General features: G+C 40.5%; 1 protein-coding gene across 1 annotated transcript in view; it reads left to right on the forward strand.

The window, feature by feature from the left end:
* Positions 1-331: 331 nt before the first annotated feature.
* LOC120219913 (neuronal acetylcholine receptor subunit alpha-5-like) overlaps positions 332-18513 on the forward strand; it is a 37259-nt gene continuing 19077 nt past the window's right edge. Inside the window, exon 1 of the mRNA XM_039216832.1 lies at positions 332-365. Within this exon, the coding sequence (XP_039072763.1) occupies positions 332-365 (34 nt within the window). The remainder of the gene's footprint in view (positions 366-18513) is intronic.

An 18513-nucleotide genomic window follows, 5' to 3' on the forward strand; every position in this document is an offset into this window, starting at 1 on the left:
TCTGTGTCTCCCTCTCTCTCTCTGACACTCCCCTGCTCACACTGTCTCTCTCTCTCTCTCAGAAATAAATTAAAAAAAAAAAAACCATTTTAAAAAAAAGGGAACGAAAATAACTATTTAGTAGAAAATGAGAGCTATGAAAGCTTTTTTTCTTCTCATCTGTAGTTACTTTCATTCATATTTTCAGAAGCTAACAGAAATACACATAGTGACTGTCATCTCTACTTTTGTGATTACATCCAAAAGAGTCTCTAGGTACCTCAGGTCATTAGGCAAACTTTTCATATTATTTGAAATTAAAAATTTTTTGGTTTCTTTGCAGATACTTAACATGGTCTATGAGCTAGACTGTGAACACCTGGAAGGTAGGGTTGTCTGTGCATTTCCTGACGTAGCTGAGTTTAATGATGTAGCCTGTCAATGGAGCTTTAAAAGGTTTTCAGTCATTTGTCAGAATAGGGTTTTTTCAATTCATAATCTACAAATTAGATCTAGCAGGTAATTTTTTATAATTAGGATATGAGTTTTTAGTATAGTAATTTTAGTGCAGAACATTTTTCTTCTAATAATATTATTCTTCTCCCTTAAGAATTGAAATTAATTTTTTTCAGATGTAATTTTAAGTTTAATATTAAATAAGCATGTCTTGACAATTTGAGTTGGTAAATACGGAATAGTTAAAAGCTTATTACTTGTTTGTTTAGAAGTTTGCTCTCCAGAATAGGATAGGTATAATTTTATAATGACAGTAGGATAGAAGAGGTTATTTTAATGATTGTTTTCTGCTCTTTAACTAAAATTTTAATTTAAACGGTCAGTTTCCATTTTAGGGAAGCATGATCTTATCTCTCCTGTGTTAAATTCAGAAAACATACTCTTTTCTTCTTAAGTAGAATTATAAAATAAAGCCTTTTACCAGTAAAAATAGGAATTAAATATGAATATTTGAATTCTGACAAAAAGGACAGCATTGACTTTTTTTTTGAGGAGTGTAATCTAATATGGTTTGACAGTTACATAAATATTTGCACCAAAGTCTGATAAGGACTTTAATGGAAACATGCCAGGCATAACAGTCTCAAAGGAAAGTGTGGTCAGTTCTGCACAAAACATTCTTTCCGCCTCTGAGTCTTAGCAACTGGCTCACCTCAGCAAATCGGATTCCTCTGTAGCTCTTTCAAATGCTGCTGCTTTTCCTCACTTTCATATATGGTGGACCCTGGAATGTGGGTATTCTAGTTCTCCATTGCTACGTCCACACCATTACCTCTTCCTTTTTTTCACTTTTGAAAAGAGTGTTCTTTTTCTAGCAGGAGTTTACATGTGTGATGCAAAAAAAGAAATTGGAAAGTATGCCCCCATACACCAGTACCTGCGAGTGCCAGCCAGTAACTGTTAACAATCTGATATTAGTCCATTCATATTTTTCTCTATGCATGTGTGGTTCCATTTGCTGTGCACAAGCTTTTGAGTGTCATGTAGTCCAACGTATTTATTTTTGCTTATGTTGCTTTTGCTTTTGGTGTCAGGTTCAGAAAATTATCACCAAGACCTATGTCAGGGAGCTTACCACCAACATTTTCTTCTCAGGGTTTTGTGGTTTCAGATTTTTTTTTTTTTTATGTTTATTTATTTTTGAGAGACAGAGCACAAACAAGGGAGGGACAGAGAGAAAGGGAGACACAGAATGGGAAGCAGGCTCCAGGCCTTGAGCTGTCAGCACAGAGCCTGACACAGGGCTCAAACCGATAAGCCAGGAGATCATGACCTGAGTCGAAGTCAGACGCCCAACTGAGCCACCCGGACGCTCTGTGGTTTTCAGCTTTTACGTTCAAGTCTTTAAACCATTTTGAGTTAATTTTTTAAAAATAGTTTATTGTCAAGTTGGTTTCCATATAACACCCAGTGCCCATCCCCACAAGTGCCCTCCTCCATGCCCATCTCCCCCTCTTTGCCTCCCCCTCCCCCCTGTCAGCCCTCACTTTGTTCCTAGCATTCAAGAGTCTCTCATGGTTTGCCTCCCTCCCTCTCCCCCACTATTTCCCCCCCTGCTTCTCCCGCACGGTCCTCCTTAAGTTCCTCCTAATCCTCCTATACGTGCAAACATATGGTATCTGTCCTTCTCTGCCTGACTTATTTTGACCATTTTGAGTTAATTTTTGTGCATGGTATAAGTTTCGTTCCTTTGCATCTAGCTGTCCAGTTTTGCCAGCATCATTTATTTATTTTTAGATGTTTGTTTATTTTCAGACAGAGAGAGAGTGTTCACATGAGTGCAAACATGGGAGAGGGGAAGAGAGAGAGGGAGAAAGAGAATCTTAAACAGGATCTATGCTCTCAGCATAGAGCCTGACATGGGGCTGGAGAGCCTGGGATCATGACCTGAGTGGAAATCAAGAGTTGACACTCAACAGACTGAGACACCCTGGTGCCCCTTAACAACGCCATTTGTTAGACTATCCTCCTGGTATATTCTTGGCTCCTTTGTCATAATTTTATTGACCATGTAAGCATGGGTTTATTTTTGAACTCTTTATTCTGTACCATTGATCCGTGTGTCTGTTTTTATGCCAATTTCGTACTGTTTTAATTACTATAGATTTGTGATATAGTTTGAAACAAGGGAACATGATGCCTCCAGCTTTGCTCTTCTTTCTCAAGGTTGCTTTGGCTATTCAGGTTTTTTTTGTTGTTGTTTTAATGTTTTACTTATTTCTGAGAGAGAGAGAGAGCATGAGCAGGGGAGGGTCAGAGAGACAGGGAGACACAGAATCTGAAACAGGCTCCAGGCTCTGAGCTGTCAGCATAGAGCCCGACGCGGGGCTCAATCCCACGAACCATGAGATCATGACCTAAGCTGAAGTCGGACGCTCAACTGACTGAGCTACCCAGGTGGCCCGTTTTATGGTTTTTAGGATTATTTATTCTATTTCTTTGAAAAATGCCATTAGAATTTTGATAGGGATTGTGTTGAATCTGCAGGTTGTTTTGGGTAGTATAGACATTTTGACAGTGTTCTTCCAATCCATGAACATGGAAAATCTTTCCATTTATTTCTGTTGTCTTCAATTTCTTTAATGTCTTGTAGTTTTCAGTATGTGGGTGTTTCATCTCCTTGGTTAAATTTATTCCTAAATATTTTATTCTTTTGTTGCAATTGTAAATGGGACTTTTTAAAAAAAATTCTCTTTCTGATAGTTTGCTGTTTGTGTAGAAATGCAGCACATTTTTTTGTGTGTGTTGATTTTGTATCCTGAAGCTTAACTAAATCTAACTGATTTTAAATCTTAACTTTAACAGTTTTTTTGGTGGAGTCTTTATTGTATAACATCATGTCATCTGCAAACAGTGACAGTTTTACTTCTTCCTTACCAATGTGGATACCTTTTATTTCTTATTCTTTTTTATTTTTAAGAGAGAGCGAAGAGAGAGAGAGAGAGGATGCAAATGAGCAAGGGGCAGAGAGAGAGAAGGAGGGTTCACCCGAATCCGGGCTTCTACTCACCTGATGCGGGGCTCAAACTCACCCAGTGCGGGGCTTGAACTCATAAACCATGAGATCATGACCTGAGCTGAAGTCCGGTGCTTAACTGACTGAGCCACCTGCGTGCCTATTATTTCTTATTCTTGCTTTATTGCTCTGGCTAGGACTTTCAATACTATGTTGAATAAAAGTGGTGAGAGTGGGCATCCTTGACTTGCTCCTGATCGATCTTAGGAAAAGCTTTCAGTTTTTTATTATTGAGTTTGGTATTAGCTTTGGGCTTGTCATATATGGCTTTATGATGTTGAGGTAGATTTCCTCAGTGTCCACTTTGTTACAAGTTTTTATCATGAATGGATATTGGATTTTGTCAAGTGCTTTTCTGTATCTATTCAGATGATCATGTGATTTTTATCCTTCATTTTGTTAATGTGGTATATCACATTGACTACATTGTGGATTTTTTAAAAAAAGTTTTTTTATTTTGAGAGAGAAAGTGCTGGTGCGGGGGCTCAGAGAGAGAGGAGAGATTGAGAATCCCAAGCAGGGTCTGCACCAATAGCGTGGAGCCTGATGTGGAGCTCAAAACCATGAACAGTGATATCATGACCTGAGCTGAAGTTGGATGCTCAACCAACTGAGCTACCCAGTCACCCCTACTGGATTGTGGATTTTAAAAAATGTTTTATTTATTTTGAGTGAGACATCATGAGCAGGGGAGAGGCAGAAAGAGAGAGAGAGAGAGAGAGAGAGAGAGAGAGAGAGAGAGAGAGAGAGAGAGAGAGAGACCTAAGCAGGCTCAGTGCCATTGGCGCAGATCCTGATGGGGGCTCAGTCTCAAAAACCACTAGGTCATGACCTGAACTGAAATCAAGAGCCAGGTCTTAGCACCCTTGGCTGTGTGGATTTTAAATTATCCTTGCACCCATGGAATAAATCCCACTTGATCATGTTGAGTGATCCTTTTAATGTGTTAGTAATTCAGTTTGCTTATATATTTTGTTGAGGATTACTACATCTGTGTTTATTAGGATTATTGGCCTGTAATTTTATTTTCTATGGCATGCTTGTATGGTTTTGGTATCAGGGTAATGCTGGCCTCAAAGAATGAATTTGAAAGTGTTTCTTCCTCTTCTCTTTTTTTGGGAGAGTTTGAGAACGATTGGTATTAATTCTTCTTTGAATGTTTGGTAGAATTCACCAGTGAAGCCTTCTGGTTCTGGATTTTTCTTCTTTGGGAAATTTTAAATTACTGATTCAATCTCCTTACTAGTTATCAGTCAGCTCAGATTTTCTATTTCATTATAATTCAGTCTTGGTAAATTGTATGTTTCTAGGAATTTATCCATTCTATGTTGTCCAATTTGTTGACATATAACTGTTCACAATAGTCTTGTGTGATCCTTTGTATTTCTGTGGTATCATTTGTAACATCTCTTGTTTCTTTTTGATTTTACTTATTTGGGTCCCCTTTTTTTCTTGGTGAGTCTAGTTAAAGGTTTGTCAGTTTTGTTTATCTTACAGAGAATCACTCTTAGTTTCATTGATCTTTATTTTATTTTTTAGTCTCTGTTCCATTTATTTCTTCTCTAAGCTTCATTATTAGGCTTTGTTCATCTTTTTCTAGATAGTTTTTAAATTTTTGAAAATTTATTATTATTATTTTTTATTTGAGAGAGAGAGAGCACAGGGGGGTGGGGAGTTGGTGGGGCAGGGAGAGAAAGAGACAGAGAGAGAGAATCTTAAGTAGGCTCCATGCTCAGCATGGAGCCCAGTGCGGGGCTCGATCCCACATCCCTGATTTCATGACCTGAGCGGAAGTCAAGAGTCTGATTGATGCTCAACTGCCTGAACTAACTAGGTGCCCTGTCTAGCTCCTCGAGTGTAAAGTTAGGTTGTTTATTTTAGACTTTTCTTGTTTCTTGAGGTAGACATATATAGCTATGAGCTTCCCTCTTAAAACTGTTTTTGCTGCATCCCATAAATCTTGCGATTTATGTTTCCATTTTCATTTGTCTCACGGTATTTTTTGATTTCCCTTTTGATTACTTCATTGACTCATTGGCTGTTTGGTAGCATGCTGTTTAATCTCCACGTATTTGTGAATTTTCCAGTTTCATGCTGTTGTGGTGGAAAAGATGCTCGATGTGATTTTAATCCTCTTAAATTTATTAAGACCTGATTTGTGGTCTACTGTATGATCTTCCTGGAAAATGTTACATGTGCATTTGAGAAGAATATGTATTCTGTTGCTTTGGATAGAATATTCTGTACATATTTAAGTCAGTTTGATCTAAGAATCCTTTAATGCTGATGTTTCCTTGGTTCTCTGTCTAGATGCTCTATCCATTTATTTAAGTGAGGTATTAAAATCCCTTAACTATTGTGTTGCTATCTATTTCTTGCTTTAGATCTGTTAATATTAGCTTTATATATTTAGGTCCTCCCAAGTTGGGTGAATAAATATTAACAAATTTTACATCCTTATTTTGGATTGTCATCTTTATCATTATGTAACAGCCATATTTGATTGTTTTATAGTTCCTCTCTTTTTTTGCTCTCTTACTTTGTGGTTTGATGATTTTCTTTAGTGGTATATTATATTCCTTTCTCTTTATAATTTGCATATTTATAACTTTTGTAAAAAATTATAAATATACAAATGATATATTTGTATAAAAAAAGGTTTTTGCTTTGTGGTTACCATGGGGCTTACATATAACAACTTGTCTATAACGGTCTGTTTTATTGGTAACAACTCAAGTTTGATCCCATTCAAAAGCCCTGGAAAGCTCCTTGGCCCGTGTTTTACATTTTGCAATTTTTTATCTTGGGTATCCCATAATTAAATATTGTAAACATGATTATTTTTACTACTTTTGTCTTGTAACGTTCATACTAACTTTATAAGTAATGAATCCACTGTTTTTACTATAAGTTTACTTTTCCAGTGAGATTTATTCTTTCATATACCTTCTTGTTACTAATTAGTGCTCTTTCTTTCCAGCTTAAACAAGCCCCTTTAACATTTCTTGTAAGGCTGGTATAGCGGTCATGAACTTCTTTAGTTTTTGCTTGTCAGGAAAACTCTGTCTCTCCTTTAATTCTGAATGATAAGTCTCCTGGGTAGCATATTCTTGGTTGGAAATTTTTTCCTTTCAGCACTTTGAATATATCATGCCACTCCGTTCTGGCCTGCAGAGTTTCTGCTGAAAAATCTGCTGGAGCTTGTTGTTTGGGACTCTCTGGACTTCCTGGATTGGGGTGTCTATTTCCTTCCCCAGGACAGGGGAGTTTACAGCCATTGTTTTTTATTTTTAAGCAGGCTTCATGCCCAGTGTGAAGTCCAGCGTGGGGCTTGAGCTCACGACTCTGAGATCAAGACCTGAGCGAAGATCAAGAGTCAGACACGTAACTGACTGAGCCCCCCGGGTGCCCCCACAGCCTCTTGTATTTTTAATAGCTTCCGGTTGGTGAAGAGGTGCCCGAGACCAGTCAGTATTCCTAAGGGGAGGATTTTAGTGCCCGTATTCAGAGTGTTTGGTAGCCAGATCCTCAGGTAGCAGAATTTAATTTAATTTAATAATTTAATTTATTTATTTATTCATTCAGTTATTTAAAGTAAGCTGTATGCCCATTGTGGGGCTTGAACTCATGATCAAGAGTCACATGCTCTACCAATCGAGCCAGCCAAGTGCCCCTCAGGTAGCAGCTTTTAAAAGCATGCTAGGGGCGCCTGGGTGGCTCGTCGGTTAAATGTCCGACTTCAACTCAGGTCATGATCTCACAGTTCGTGGGTTCAAGCCCCACTTCAGACTCTGTGCTGAGAGCTAACTCAGGGAGGGCCTGGAGCCTGTTTCGGATTCTGTGTCTCCCTCTCTCTCTGACCCTCCCCTGTTCATGCTGTCTCTCTCTCTCTCTCAGAAACAAATAAAAAACATTAAAAAAATTTTTTAAAGCTAATATATATAGTCCTGTGTGACCACAAGAGTTAGCCCTGTTAGCCAGGTGATTTGGCAGTGTCCCCTGGGTGGCAGTTGTAAAAACTGGGTCTCCAGATGAGCGTACCAGCTCTTTTCTGGGAGATGCTGGCCATCTGGAGCAAGGCAGAGGGAGTGAACCAAGATGGTGTACACGGCCCGTGTTCCTTAAAAGCATCCGAAGCCCATTAGGTGCACACCAAACCTGAAGCCTGCCTTTCAGGGTAAAGCTCTGGGAGAGGCAAAGAGGCCTCCTTCACAGAAAGACTAGGTAGGGGCATGTATCTTTCTGTCTGTCTGCTCTCTGGGCCGTGCCCTGGGGGTGGTGGTCTGTTAAGAACTGTCTCTTCAATTGCCATGGTCCCATGAGACCCAGAAATGAAACACTCTCCACCCCTTCCCTCACCCACCCCCAGAGCCATGTTATCTGGGGACATCCTCTGGGCAGCAGCTGCGAACACTGGACACCAGATGTAAAACACGGGTCACCAGCCATGTGTTGAGCCTCCTTCCTGGAGACGAGACACTGCTTCTCTGGAGTACAGCAGAGCGAGAGAGCAAAGATAGTGCCTCCCCTCTGAGGTCTCTGGAAGAGTTCACAGACAGCCCCTAGACGAGAGTTTGATTAGAAATCTGTCCCTCAGGCCAGAGCCATGATGATTAGCTAGTAGACCTCTTTCACAAGAAGACTGAGCTCATGGTTCTGTCGCCTCTTGCTGTGACTTGGGGGTGGTAGCTGTTTGAGAGCTCTTTTTCCAGTGGTTACACTGGACCTGCTGTGGGACCCGCCAGTACAAGCCCCACTGGCCACAAGAGCCAGGTGATGAAGAGATGTCCCTTGTCAGCAGCCGCAAAAATCAGGGTGCCAGACAGGAGTATGAACTACTTTTTGGGTGGCACCAACTGTTACAGCCCCACGGGACCAGGAGAGCAAGCTCCACTGGTCTTTAGAGCCGGACAGTCAAGAAGCATCCCCTGGGCGGCAGCCGCAAAGACTGGGAGACAACAAAGGGAGAGCCCAAAGGTGGCGCCCAGCAGTCTGTGTCCACGGAGAGTATTCCAGTAGATTCCGGATGCGTGTGTTACATCAGATGCCTACCCCTCAGACCAGTGCTTTAAGCTGGTGAGGCTCCTTCACCGTAAGTCTGGGCAATGGGCTGCCTTTGAGCTGGGCCTTGGACTGGGTAAGTCTGTGCGCACAGGCCCTGACGAGAGCTGTCTTCCAAATTGTTACAATCTCATAGGTCTTAGCACTGAGCCCTCTTGGTTTTCAAAGTTAGATGTTTTGCGGGCTTATTTCTCAGTTGCAGGTTCTAAATGTTAAGGTGCTCGGTGTGGGATTTGAACCCTGTGACCCTTGTAGGGAAGCTCTGGGATTTTTCTCTCCTGGTTATGGGTCGCTCTGCAGGGTTGGGGTTAATGGCAAGATCATCTCCCAGCCCGTCCTGCCTGCTTGGATGTGGTTTTCTTCTCATCCGCCTTATGTATAGTCAGAACTCAGCTAGCCTTTGGGTTTATTTAGGAAAAAATTGTCCTATATCTAGCTATCGACTCAGTGTGTCTGTGGGTGGAGGGGAGTGCAGGATCTTTCTACATCACTATCTTGAACTGGAACCTCACAGTATAAACTCTTGATATTATTTTTATTTCTTTTTATTTTATAATCAACAGTGTATATATGGAATTGGGCAAAACTTTTTTCTCTAAGTCAGGGTCTCTTTGTTACGGGAGACAGTCCTGTGCATTGCAAATTGTTAGCTGTCATTTCTGGCCTCTATCCACAAGATGCCTGTAGCAACCACCAAAAAATGTCTCCAGATATAATTAAATGTGCCTTAAGGGACAAAATTGTTCACCTCACCTCTACTCTTTGAGAATCACTGTTTAAGTCTTGCAGACTATGGCTTCCCAAACAATGTGCACTGGAATCCCCTATGTCTACCGACTGATGAATGGATAAAGAAGATATGATGTGATGTGTGTGTGTATAGCCATAAAAAAGTGAAAGCTTGCCATTTGCAATGAAATGGATGGAACTAGAGTGTATTATACCAAGTGAGATAAGTTAGAGAAAGACAAATACTATATAATTTCACTCATGGAATTTAAGAAACAAAGCAGGTGGACATAGGGGAAGGAACTAAAGATAGGGAGGCAAACCAGAAGAGACTTATGATAGAGAACAAACTGAGGGTTGAGGGAGGGAGGGGCAGGTGGGGGAGGGGCATTAAGGAGGGCACTTGTTGGGATGAGCCCTGGGTGTCGTATGTAAGTGATGAATCACTAAATTCTACTCCTGAAACCAATATTACACTCTATGTAAACTAACTAGAATTTAAATAAAAACTTGAAACGAAATCAAAAAAAGAGAGAATGCAGATGCTGGTTCGGTAGGCTGGAGGCAGGCATGAGATTCTCCATCTTAACGAGCGCTCAGGGGATGTCCGAGTAGCAAGCCCACGGGTAGTTTTCCCTTCATATCAATTGAGTGAATTTTCAAGAGGATCTAATGACAGTAACTATGGAAATAGTGAATTTTGAGTGAACCATAGCCCAAACAACATTAGACCAATGGAAACCAAGAAAACAAGCACTATTCTTCCATCCTAACAAATAGCAGTTGGCTTCCCTTTTCCCTGTTTCCTTCTAGCCCTCAAAGTTCATTCACAATTAGAGAACTCTGAGGAGGAGATTTGCAAGAATCTTATCAAGGTCATCTAGACTGTAGCAAACTGAGGCAACTCCTATACCACCAGGTGCCATCATGTAGAATACTGTAAACACACTAGCTCATAATACACATCTTTTCCTGTTGAAAGGTTTATGGTATCAAATTAAGACAGTGAACTCTGCGTTTACTTGATCTGATGATGTTCAAACTTTCTTTTTTGTGTGAAAGTATGTTCTCTCCTTGAGAACTATTGACTGGACCTAAATTTAACACTAAGGTCGTTTTCTTACTGCAGGTTTTCCGAGAGTCAGGGAAATATGTTAAATTAGGTTTATTAAAGCTTACCAGTTACAGAGAAACTTTATCCTATAATTCTGTTATAAGAATCAATAGAAATGTAATGAAATTCCTGGAGTGAAAAAATCCTCTGCATTTCATCTGTAATCCTTACTTATTTGTCACATTGAGAATGTTGGATACAGGACACATTTCTTCTCATTTACAAAATGATTGATTATGTTCACTGCTTTATCTTACTATTGCTTAAAATAACCCTCCTAGGGCAGCTGCGAAGATTTTTTTTTTTTTAAAGGAACACAAGTCATTTTTTGTTAAGTTAAACAATACAAGGAGCCTTGGAAAAGTGGATTAACTGCCCTAGTGATGCCTTAACCATGAACTGGGGATGCATAAATACATTGTACATCACTTCTATAAGTCTCTGCAGGGGCATTATCTTATTTCTTTCTCGTGGCAGCCTGTGAAGAGGAAAGGGAAGCTGTTGGCAGCATTCTGCAAAAGTTAGAATGTGTATGCCCCTGACTCAGCAATTCTGCTTCTAAGAAGTCAATGCCACGGGAATCCTTGTATAAGTATAGAAAAATAGATGCACAAGGTTGCTAACACAGCATTTCCCCATTGTAGCGTTATTAGAAATAACCAAAAATTGAAGACTACATAGATGCCCATCAATGGTGAAAGCTTAAATAAGTTATGATATACTCACAATGCACACTGCTTTGCAGCTTATGAAGGAAGAGTGGGGAAGGATAGGTTTATATGGATGTATAGTATTGGATGAAAACAGCAAGTCACAGAACTTAAAAAGAGGAAAACATTTGCTCTTTGCGTATGTGCTTGTGTATTTAAAAATGTGTGTACATAGGGGCGCCTGAGTGGCTCGCTCGGTTGGGTGTCCGGCTTTGGCTCAGGTCATGGTCTCTAGGTTCGTGAGTTCAAGTCCCAGGTCAGGCTCTGTGCTGACAGCTCAGAGCCTGGAGCCTGTTTCAGATTCTGTGTCTCCCTCTCTCTCTGCCCCTCCCTTGCTCGCACTCTGTCTCTCTCTGTCTCAAAAATAAATAAACATTAATGTTCAAGAATAATGGATTGAAGAGTTTTTGCCATACACCTTGTTTTCAGTTTATTTATTTATTTTGAGAGAGAGCATGCGAGCAGGGGAGGGCAGATGAGAGAAAGAAGAGAGAGAGAATCCCATGCAGGTTCCGTACCATCAGCATGGAGCCCAACACAGGGCTCGAATTCACGAGTGCTTTCAGCTTTGCAGTTCTGTGTCCTTTTCCTGTTCATCCTACTAAAAACTAAGAAGCAAGGTTACTTTTCTTTGAAACTACACGTGGCTTCACTAAATGACTTGAACGAGAAGTGGGCACTCAGGTGTGGCCTGAGAGGAGTGGTCTCGGTGGAGACACAGGTGCCACATGAGTGGTCTTTCCTTAAATTCATCTGGCTGCAGTGTCCTTGGAAATGACCTTTTGGGATTGTCTGTTATAAATAAATGGAGAGCTAGAGTAGAATTCTTAGGATCTCCATTGCTGAGTGCAATTATACAAGCCTCCTGAAGAATTTCTGAAAGTAATTGTTGGGTACAAAGGACTCTGTAGGTCAGGGTGGGAAGCACCGGTGCCGGCAGCTCCGAGAGACTGTCTGCTGGATTGGCGCTCCAGATCTGTCCTGTGGTCAGCCTGGAATTATATTTTTTTGCATACCATTTACAAATTTGAAATATAAGTTATGTTTTTCCCCCTTTATGTTCTTAGTATTTGCCTTCTTAAGGAACGTGCGTGTAGTGAATTGACCGTCTTAGCTAACATGTTCATGGTGTGGAGTGTAGCTAGACTTCACAGAATTTAAAGATTATTAATTGACATTAGCTTAGCTTGGTTTTTAAAATTACTATCGTGTTGCATGTATCTCATTTTATAAAAAAGATCTGTGGCTAAAACAGTGAAAATAAATAGTAATGTACAATTTGTAATTTTGCCACAAATGTAGTGTGCATACAGAGTCTAAGTCTGTATGTGGTTGGATAAATCAGTCTGTAAATAGAGTGATGTCACATGTACTCCCAAAAAAGGAAAGCAAAACCATGATTATCTGAAAATCAGACTTAACCGTATCAGTAATCTATTCCCGAGTACCCCAGGGTTATTTTATTGTGAAACTTTGTGGAATAATGGCAGCCCAGAAAGCATTTGTGACATTTGTGAAAGACAGCGACTACTCTGGTAAACCAATTCTTTCCTTGAATAATTGGAACACTTTATAGTATAAAATTGATGAATTTTGTTACTAAAGTCAGAGGAGAGACCAGTATCCTGGAGACATCATTCAAAGTAGAAATAAGGCCTGCTGTAGGTAAGAAGTTCATAAACCCAGGTACCAAGTTACTTTGCTTTAAAAGAAAGCGGAAGAGACTAATGACAGAATCCGTCTATTAAGTGACATGCTGGATATCATATTAGCATGCCGTAGGGGAGAGCTATTACTGTCACATGTGTGTGTGTTCTAGGTTTTTGCTTTTTGGTTAGACAAAACCACTAATGTAGAGTGCGAATCACCTTCTGGCTTGTTCACGGTCCACGAAGGAGATGGGCCTGACAGCATTTTATTTTATTTTATTTTTTTTTTTATTTTTTTTTTTTTACAAATAGTTTATTGTCAAATTAGTTTCTACATAACACTCAGTGCTCATCCCCAAAGTGCCCTCCTCCATGCCCCTCCCCCCCTCCCCCCCACATCCATCAGTCCTCAGTTTTTGTCAGCATTCAAGAGTCTCTCATGGTTTGCCTCTCTCCCTTTCCCCCACCATTTCCGCCCTTCTTCTCCCCCTTGTTCCTCCGTCAAGTTCCTCCTAATCCTCCTATACGTGCAAACATATGATATTTGTCCTTCTCTGCCTGACTTATTTCGCTCAGCATAACACCCTCAAGGTCCATCCATGTTGCTACACATGGCCAGATTTCATTGTTTCTCATTGCCATGTAGTATTCCATGGTATAGATAAACCACATCTTCTTGATCCATTCATCTGTTGATGGACACTTAGGCTTATTTTTATCAGTAAGAGAGAGCTCCTAGAATAAGAGATTTTGAATTTAGTTAGGATTGTTTGTGATCTCTGGTGTAGCCTGGAAAAGTGTTGAGACCAGCTGTGTGGGCAGCAGGGAAGGACACCACTGTATGAATCAGTGGTTGCGCCAGGATGCCTGTCCACGCAGCGCGAGTTAGGGTTAAGGTTAGGGTTAGGGTAACAGCTGGTGGAAACGGCACACTGTTTCCTGATTTTGACCCAGTGTTGGAGACAATAAGGAACTGAAAATAAGGTCAAATCACAGGCACCAAGTTGTCAGCTGCTGAAGGACATGACAGGCACTGTGTGTAAGCCTCTGCTGTTCCCCAATTCTCCAGGGGAAAGTATACACATCAGTTCTTAAACTTGGGGGATTTGAGAGAGTCGTTCCTTCATGATACTAACAAAGCAATTTTTCTGATTTCAGACGTTGGAAGTAGCAATAGCTCGCTGATCCAGCCGTCTCTTGAATTGGTAGAGCTGGGTATTGGAGGGGCAAAAGGTGATTTTTAGTTTTGAGGAAATCAGTGTGACCAGATAATATTTTTGAAATATTAATGCCCCTTTTATGGTGTTCCTGTTTTTTTGCTTTTTGTTTTTGTTTTGTTTTGTTTTTTTTTGTCTTGTTTTTTGTTTCTTGGTTTTACGCTTTGGCCCTTCCCCCGATCTGCTCAAGTGAGGCAGTACCGTGCTCATACTTGAGACAAAGCAGGATGTGACAGCAGGGTCAAGGAATGAATCTCGGGACAGCAGAGAGTGAGCAAAGTGGCAGAGTTTATTGAGCGATAGCACAAAGCTCTGAGAGTGACAGGGGTCCCCACTGGGTTGATGCCAAGGGTTTTTGTCCCTGGCTTTTTATTGGGACCGTATCAGGAACTGGAGAACAGTTTATGAGACTGTTCATGGCACCCAGCACAGGCAGGTCTGTGGAATTTATCGTTTCTGGTTTTCTTCCCCCAAACCTGCTGCCCTGCAGCGTCCCACCCACAGATGCAGCCAGCCTCCCCTCCCCGGGGTCCCTTGTCTATCCCTGCGTACCATTAACCCCTTCCCTACTCATCAGAACAAAGCTGCTCCTTGATCGGAGAAAATAATTCCCTTGCTGAGAGGAGGGAAAGACCAAGGAGGTGGAGGAGAGAGTGAGAGGGTACGTGCCGGCATCTGAGTGTGCGGGCCGTGGGCTGCGGGGGCGCTGGGATGACAGCCCATCTAAGTGTCATGCAGGGCTCAGAGTACTCTTCAGGGACGTCAGTTGAATTTCCATATCTATCACCATTTGCTTCTGTTCCTGATACCCTGTAGTTATGAGTTAGAATTTTCTTGCTCAGTAGAAATGAAATGTATGAAAGGATATTCATTAACCAGAGGCCTGACCTATGGCACAAGCTACCATTATAAAGCTGGGTGTGCGAGAAGAAGGTGCCATTCAGCTCATTACTAAGGTCCAGTTCTTAAGTAAAAATGCCATTTCACTTTTTTTAAATAGTTTATTGTCAAGTTGGTTTCCGTGTAACACCCAGTGCTCATCCCCACAAGTGCCCTCCTCCATGCCCATCTCCCTCCTTCCCCTCCCCCCCACCCCCATCAGCCCTCAGTTTGTTCTGGGCATTCAAGAGTCTCTCATGGTTTGCCTCCTTCCCTCTCCCCCACTATTTTCCCCTTCTTCTCCCCCATGGTCCTCCGCTAGGTTCCTCCTAATCCCCCTATACGTGCAAACATATGGTATTTGTCCTTCTCTGCCTGACTTATTTTGCTCAGCATAACACCCTCAAGATCCATCCATGTTGCTACACATGGCCAGATTTCATTCTTTCTCATTGCCATGTCATTTCACTTTTATCCTAATAACTGATTTCTAAAATTTACCTAAAATTAGCACTTTGCTTATGTGCTGAGCACATATTAAGGTGTGGGAAAGTTTAAGAAATTTGTAGTTTATCTGAAGAGTGACTACTTGAGAATTATTTTTTTTAATTTAGTACATTATTTCCCCTTCCTTGTTTGTATGCTCCCCTCCCCACCTCTTCTGTCTCCTTCCTTTTTTTCAGGCATGTATACTCATAGAGCTAGGTAGATTTTAATCACTGATTATTTTACAAAAGTATTTTCTGTACCTTTTTACCTGTAGCAGTACCTCATGGAAATACATGTAAGCCTTTTGTTGTGCTTTGTCAGTTTTTTATTTGATGCGACTAATTGCAAACTTTTTTTTTAATTTGAAGTTTTAGATGTCTTTTGTGCAAGTGATAGTTTCAATTAGAGTTTTTAAAAAAGTATTTAGTTGTAAAAAATAAAACCCATGTAGCATAAGATTTGCCATCATAACCATTTTTTAAGTATATGGTTCAGTCGTGTGTGTTAAGTGTTCTCACAGTATTGTGCCACGGGTCTCCAGAAGCTTTCATCTTGCAGAATGGAAGCTCTGTTCCTATTGACAAAAAACCTTCATTTCCCCTGCTCCTTGTCCTCGGTTACCAGATTCTACTTTGTGTGTGACTACTTTAGATATCTCATATAGGTAGAATCATGCAGTATTTGTCTTTTTGTGACTGGCCTGTTTCACTGAGCATCATGTCCTCAAGATTCATCCACGTTATAGCAGGTGTCAGAATTTCCTTCCTTTTTAAGGCTGAATGATATTCCATTGTGTGTGTGTCCCACATTCTGTCCATCTGCAGATGGACATTAGGGTGGCTTTCATCTCTTGGCTATTGTGAATAGTGCTGCTGTGCACACAGGTGTGCAAGTTATCTCTTCAAGGTCTGGTTTTCAATTCTTTGGGATATATGCCCAAGTGGAATTTTTGGATGATATTGTAATTCTTTTTTTAATTTTTTGAGAAAACTCCATACTATTTTCCACATTGTCACAGCATTTCACTTTCCCACTAACTAACAGGGTCCTGGGGCTCCAGCTTCTCCAGTTCCCTCCCACACATGTTTTCATTTCATTTCATTTCATTTCATTTCATTTCTTTTCTTTTCTTTTTTTTGATAGCCATCTTAATGGGTATGAGGTAATACCTTATGATTTTAACTTGCATTTCTCTAATGATCAGTGATGTTGAACACCTGTTCACATGCTTGTTCACCATTTAAAAATTTTGTAATGTTTATTTTTGAGAGGGGGGAAGGGGCAGAGAGAGAGGAAGACACAGAATCTGAAGCAGGCTTCAGGCTCTGAGCTGTCAGCACAGAGCCCAGTGCGGGGCTGGGACTCACGAACCGTGAGACCTGAGCTGAAGTTGGACATGTTACAGACTGAGCCACTCAGGCACCCCTTGTTCACCATTTTAATGTCATCTTCAGAGAAATGTCTGTTCAAATGTCTATTCACCCATCTTTAAATTGGATTTTTTGTGGGGGTTTTTTTTTTTTTTTGGTTGTTGATTGTAGGAGTTTTTTCCGTATTCTAGATATTAACCCTTTATTGGATGCATGATTTGCAAATATTTTCTCCCATTCCATAGGTTGCCTTTTCACTCTGTTGATTATGTCCTTTGATGTACTTTTATTTTTAAAATTTAAAAAAGGTATTTATTTTAATTGAATGAATTTTATATATAACATTGTACAAACTGAGGATGTACAGCATGTTACTGTGTACATGTACAGCATGATACATTTATATGTTGTAATATGATTGCCATTGTAGCAATATTTGTCACGTGACACAATTACTGTACAGTATTGTCTATATGTGTCATATCTTACTTTGGATCTCAGTGGCTTATTTACTGCTTGTTACAAGTTTGTACCCTTGAGGGGCGCCTGGGTGGCTTAGTCATTTAAGCGTCCGACTTTCGCTTAGGTCATGATCTCACGGTTCATGGGTTCGAGCCCCACGTCGGGCCCTGTGCTGACTGCCAGCTCAGAGCCTGGAGCCTGTTTTGGTCTGTGACTCCCTCTCTCTCTGACCCTCCCCTGCTCACGCTGTCTCTCTCTCTCTCCTAGAAATAAATAAAAAACATTAAAAAAAAATTTTACAAGTTTGTACCCTTGAGCACTATCAGTCTTACCCCCCACTGATGTACACATATCTTTGAGTTAGATGTGTTCCCATTTGTCTATTTTTGTTTTTGTTGCTTGTGCTTTTGTTGTCATAATGAAGAAATCATCACAAAGTCCAGTGTCATGAAGGTTTTGCCCTGTGTTTTTTTCCAGAATTTTTTTAAAAATAAATTTTTAAAAACTTAGTTATTAATTGGGGGAGAGAGAGAGTGTGCGCGAGCGAGCGCACACTAGCATGGGAAGGGCAGAGAGAGTGGGGAAGGGGCAGAGAGAGAGAGAGAGAGAGAGAGAGAGCAAATCCCAAGTATCCCTAGCATACATCCACCATTCATAGTGTATGATCCTTTTAATGTGCTGTTGATTCAGTTTGGTGATATATTTTGTTGAGGATTATTGTGCATGTGTTTATCAGGGCTATTAGCCTTTGGACTGGATTGGATTTGCTTTTCTGTGCAGTCCTTGTCTGATTTTGGTATCAAGGTAATGCTTGCCTGGGAAAATGAATTTGAAAGTGTGTATTCTTCTTTTGTATTTTGAAAGAATTTGAGAAGGGTTGGTATTAATTCTTCTTTGAATGTTTGGTAGAATTCACCAGTGTTTGCTTAGAGGAATAAAGTTTTAATTAAAAAAAATAGACTATTACTAGGAATGGTATAAGACATTACAAAGAAATAAAGAAAATAAGTGCAGTGGCATTGCACATTTGGTTTTGAATGGTATCCCCTGGTCTCTCTTGTTGGGACCTTGGTTATTTTATTTTCCTATTCGTAGTGATATTTGGGACTCTCCACCTTGTGCACTCTAGCTTGTTTCTTGAGGTAGCCCTGGAAAAGAAAACAGACAGACAAACACACAGGGAGCAGGAGCACACAAACGCACAGGCTAATTCAACTAACATGCAAAGCAAGAGGGAAAACGAAAAAGTTAAGAGAAAAGATGGAGGAGGGAGGGCGAATAATAGGGAGTATAAAATACATAAAAGGGTCAAAAAGGGGAAA

Source organism: Hyaena hyaena, unplaced genomic scaffold (genome assembly GCF_003009895.1).
Source record: "Hyaena hyaena isolate Hyena2069 unplaced genomic scaffold, ASM300989v1 scaffold_13, whole genome shotgun sequence".
Taxonomy (NCBI): domain Eukaryota; kingdom Metazoa; phylum Chordata; class Mammalia; order Carnivora; family Hyaenidae; genus Hyaena; species Hyaena hyaena.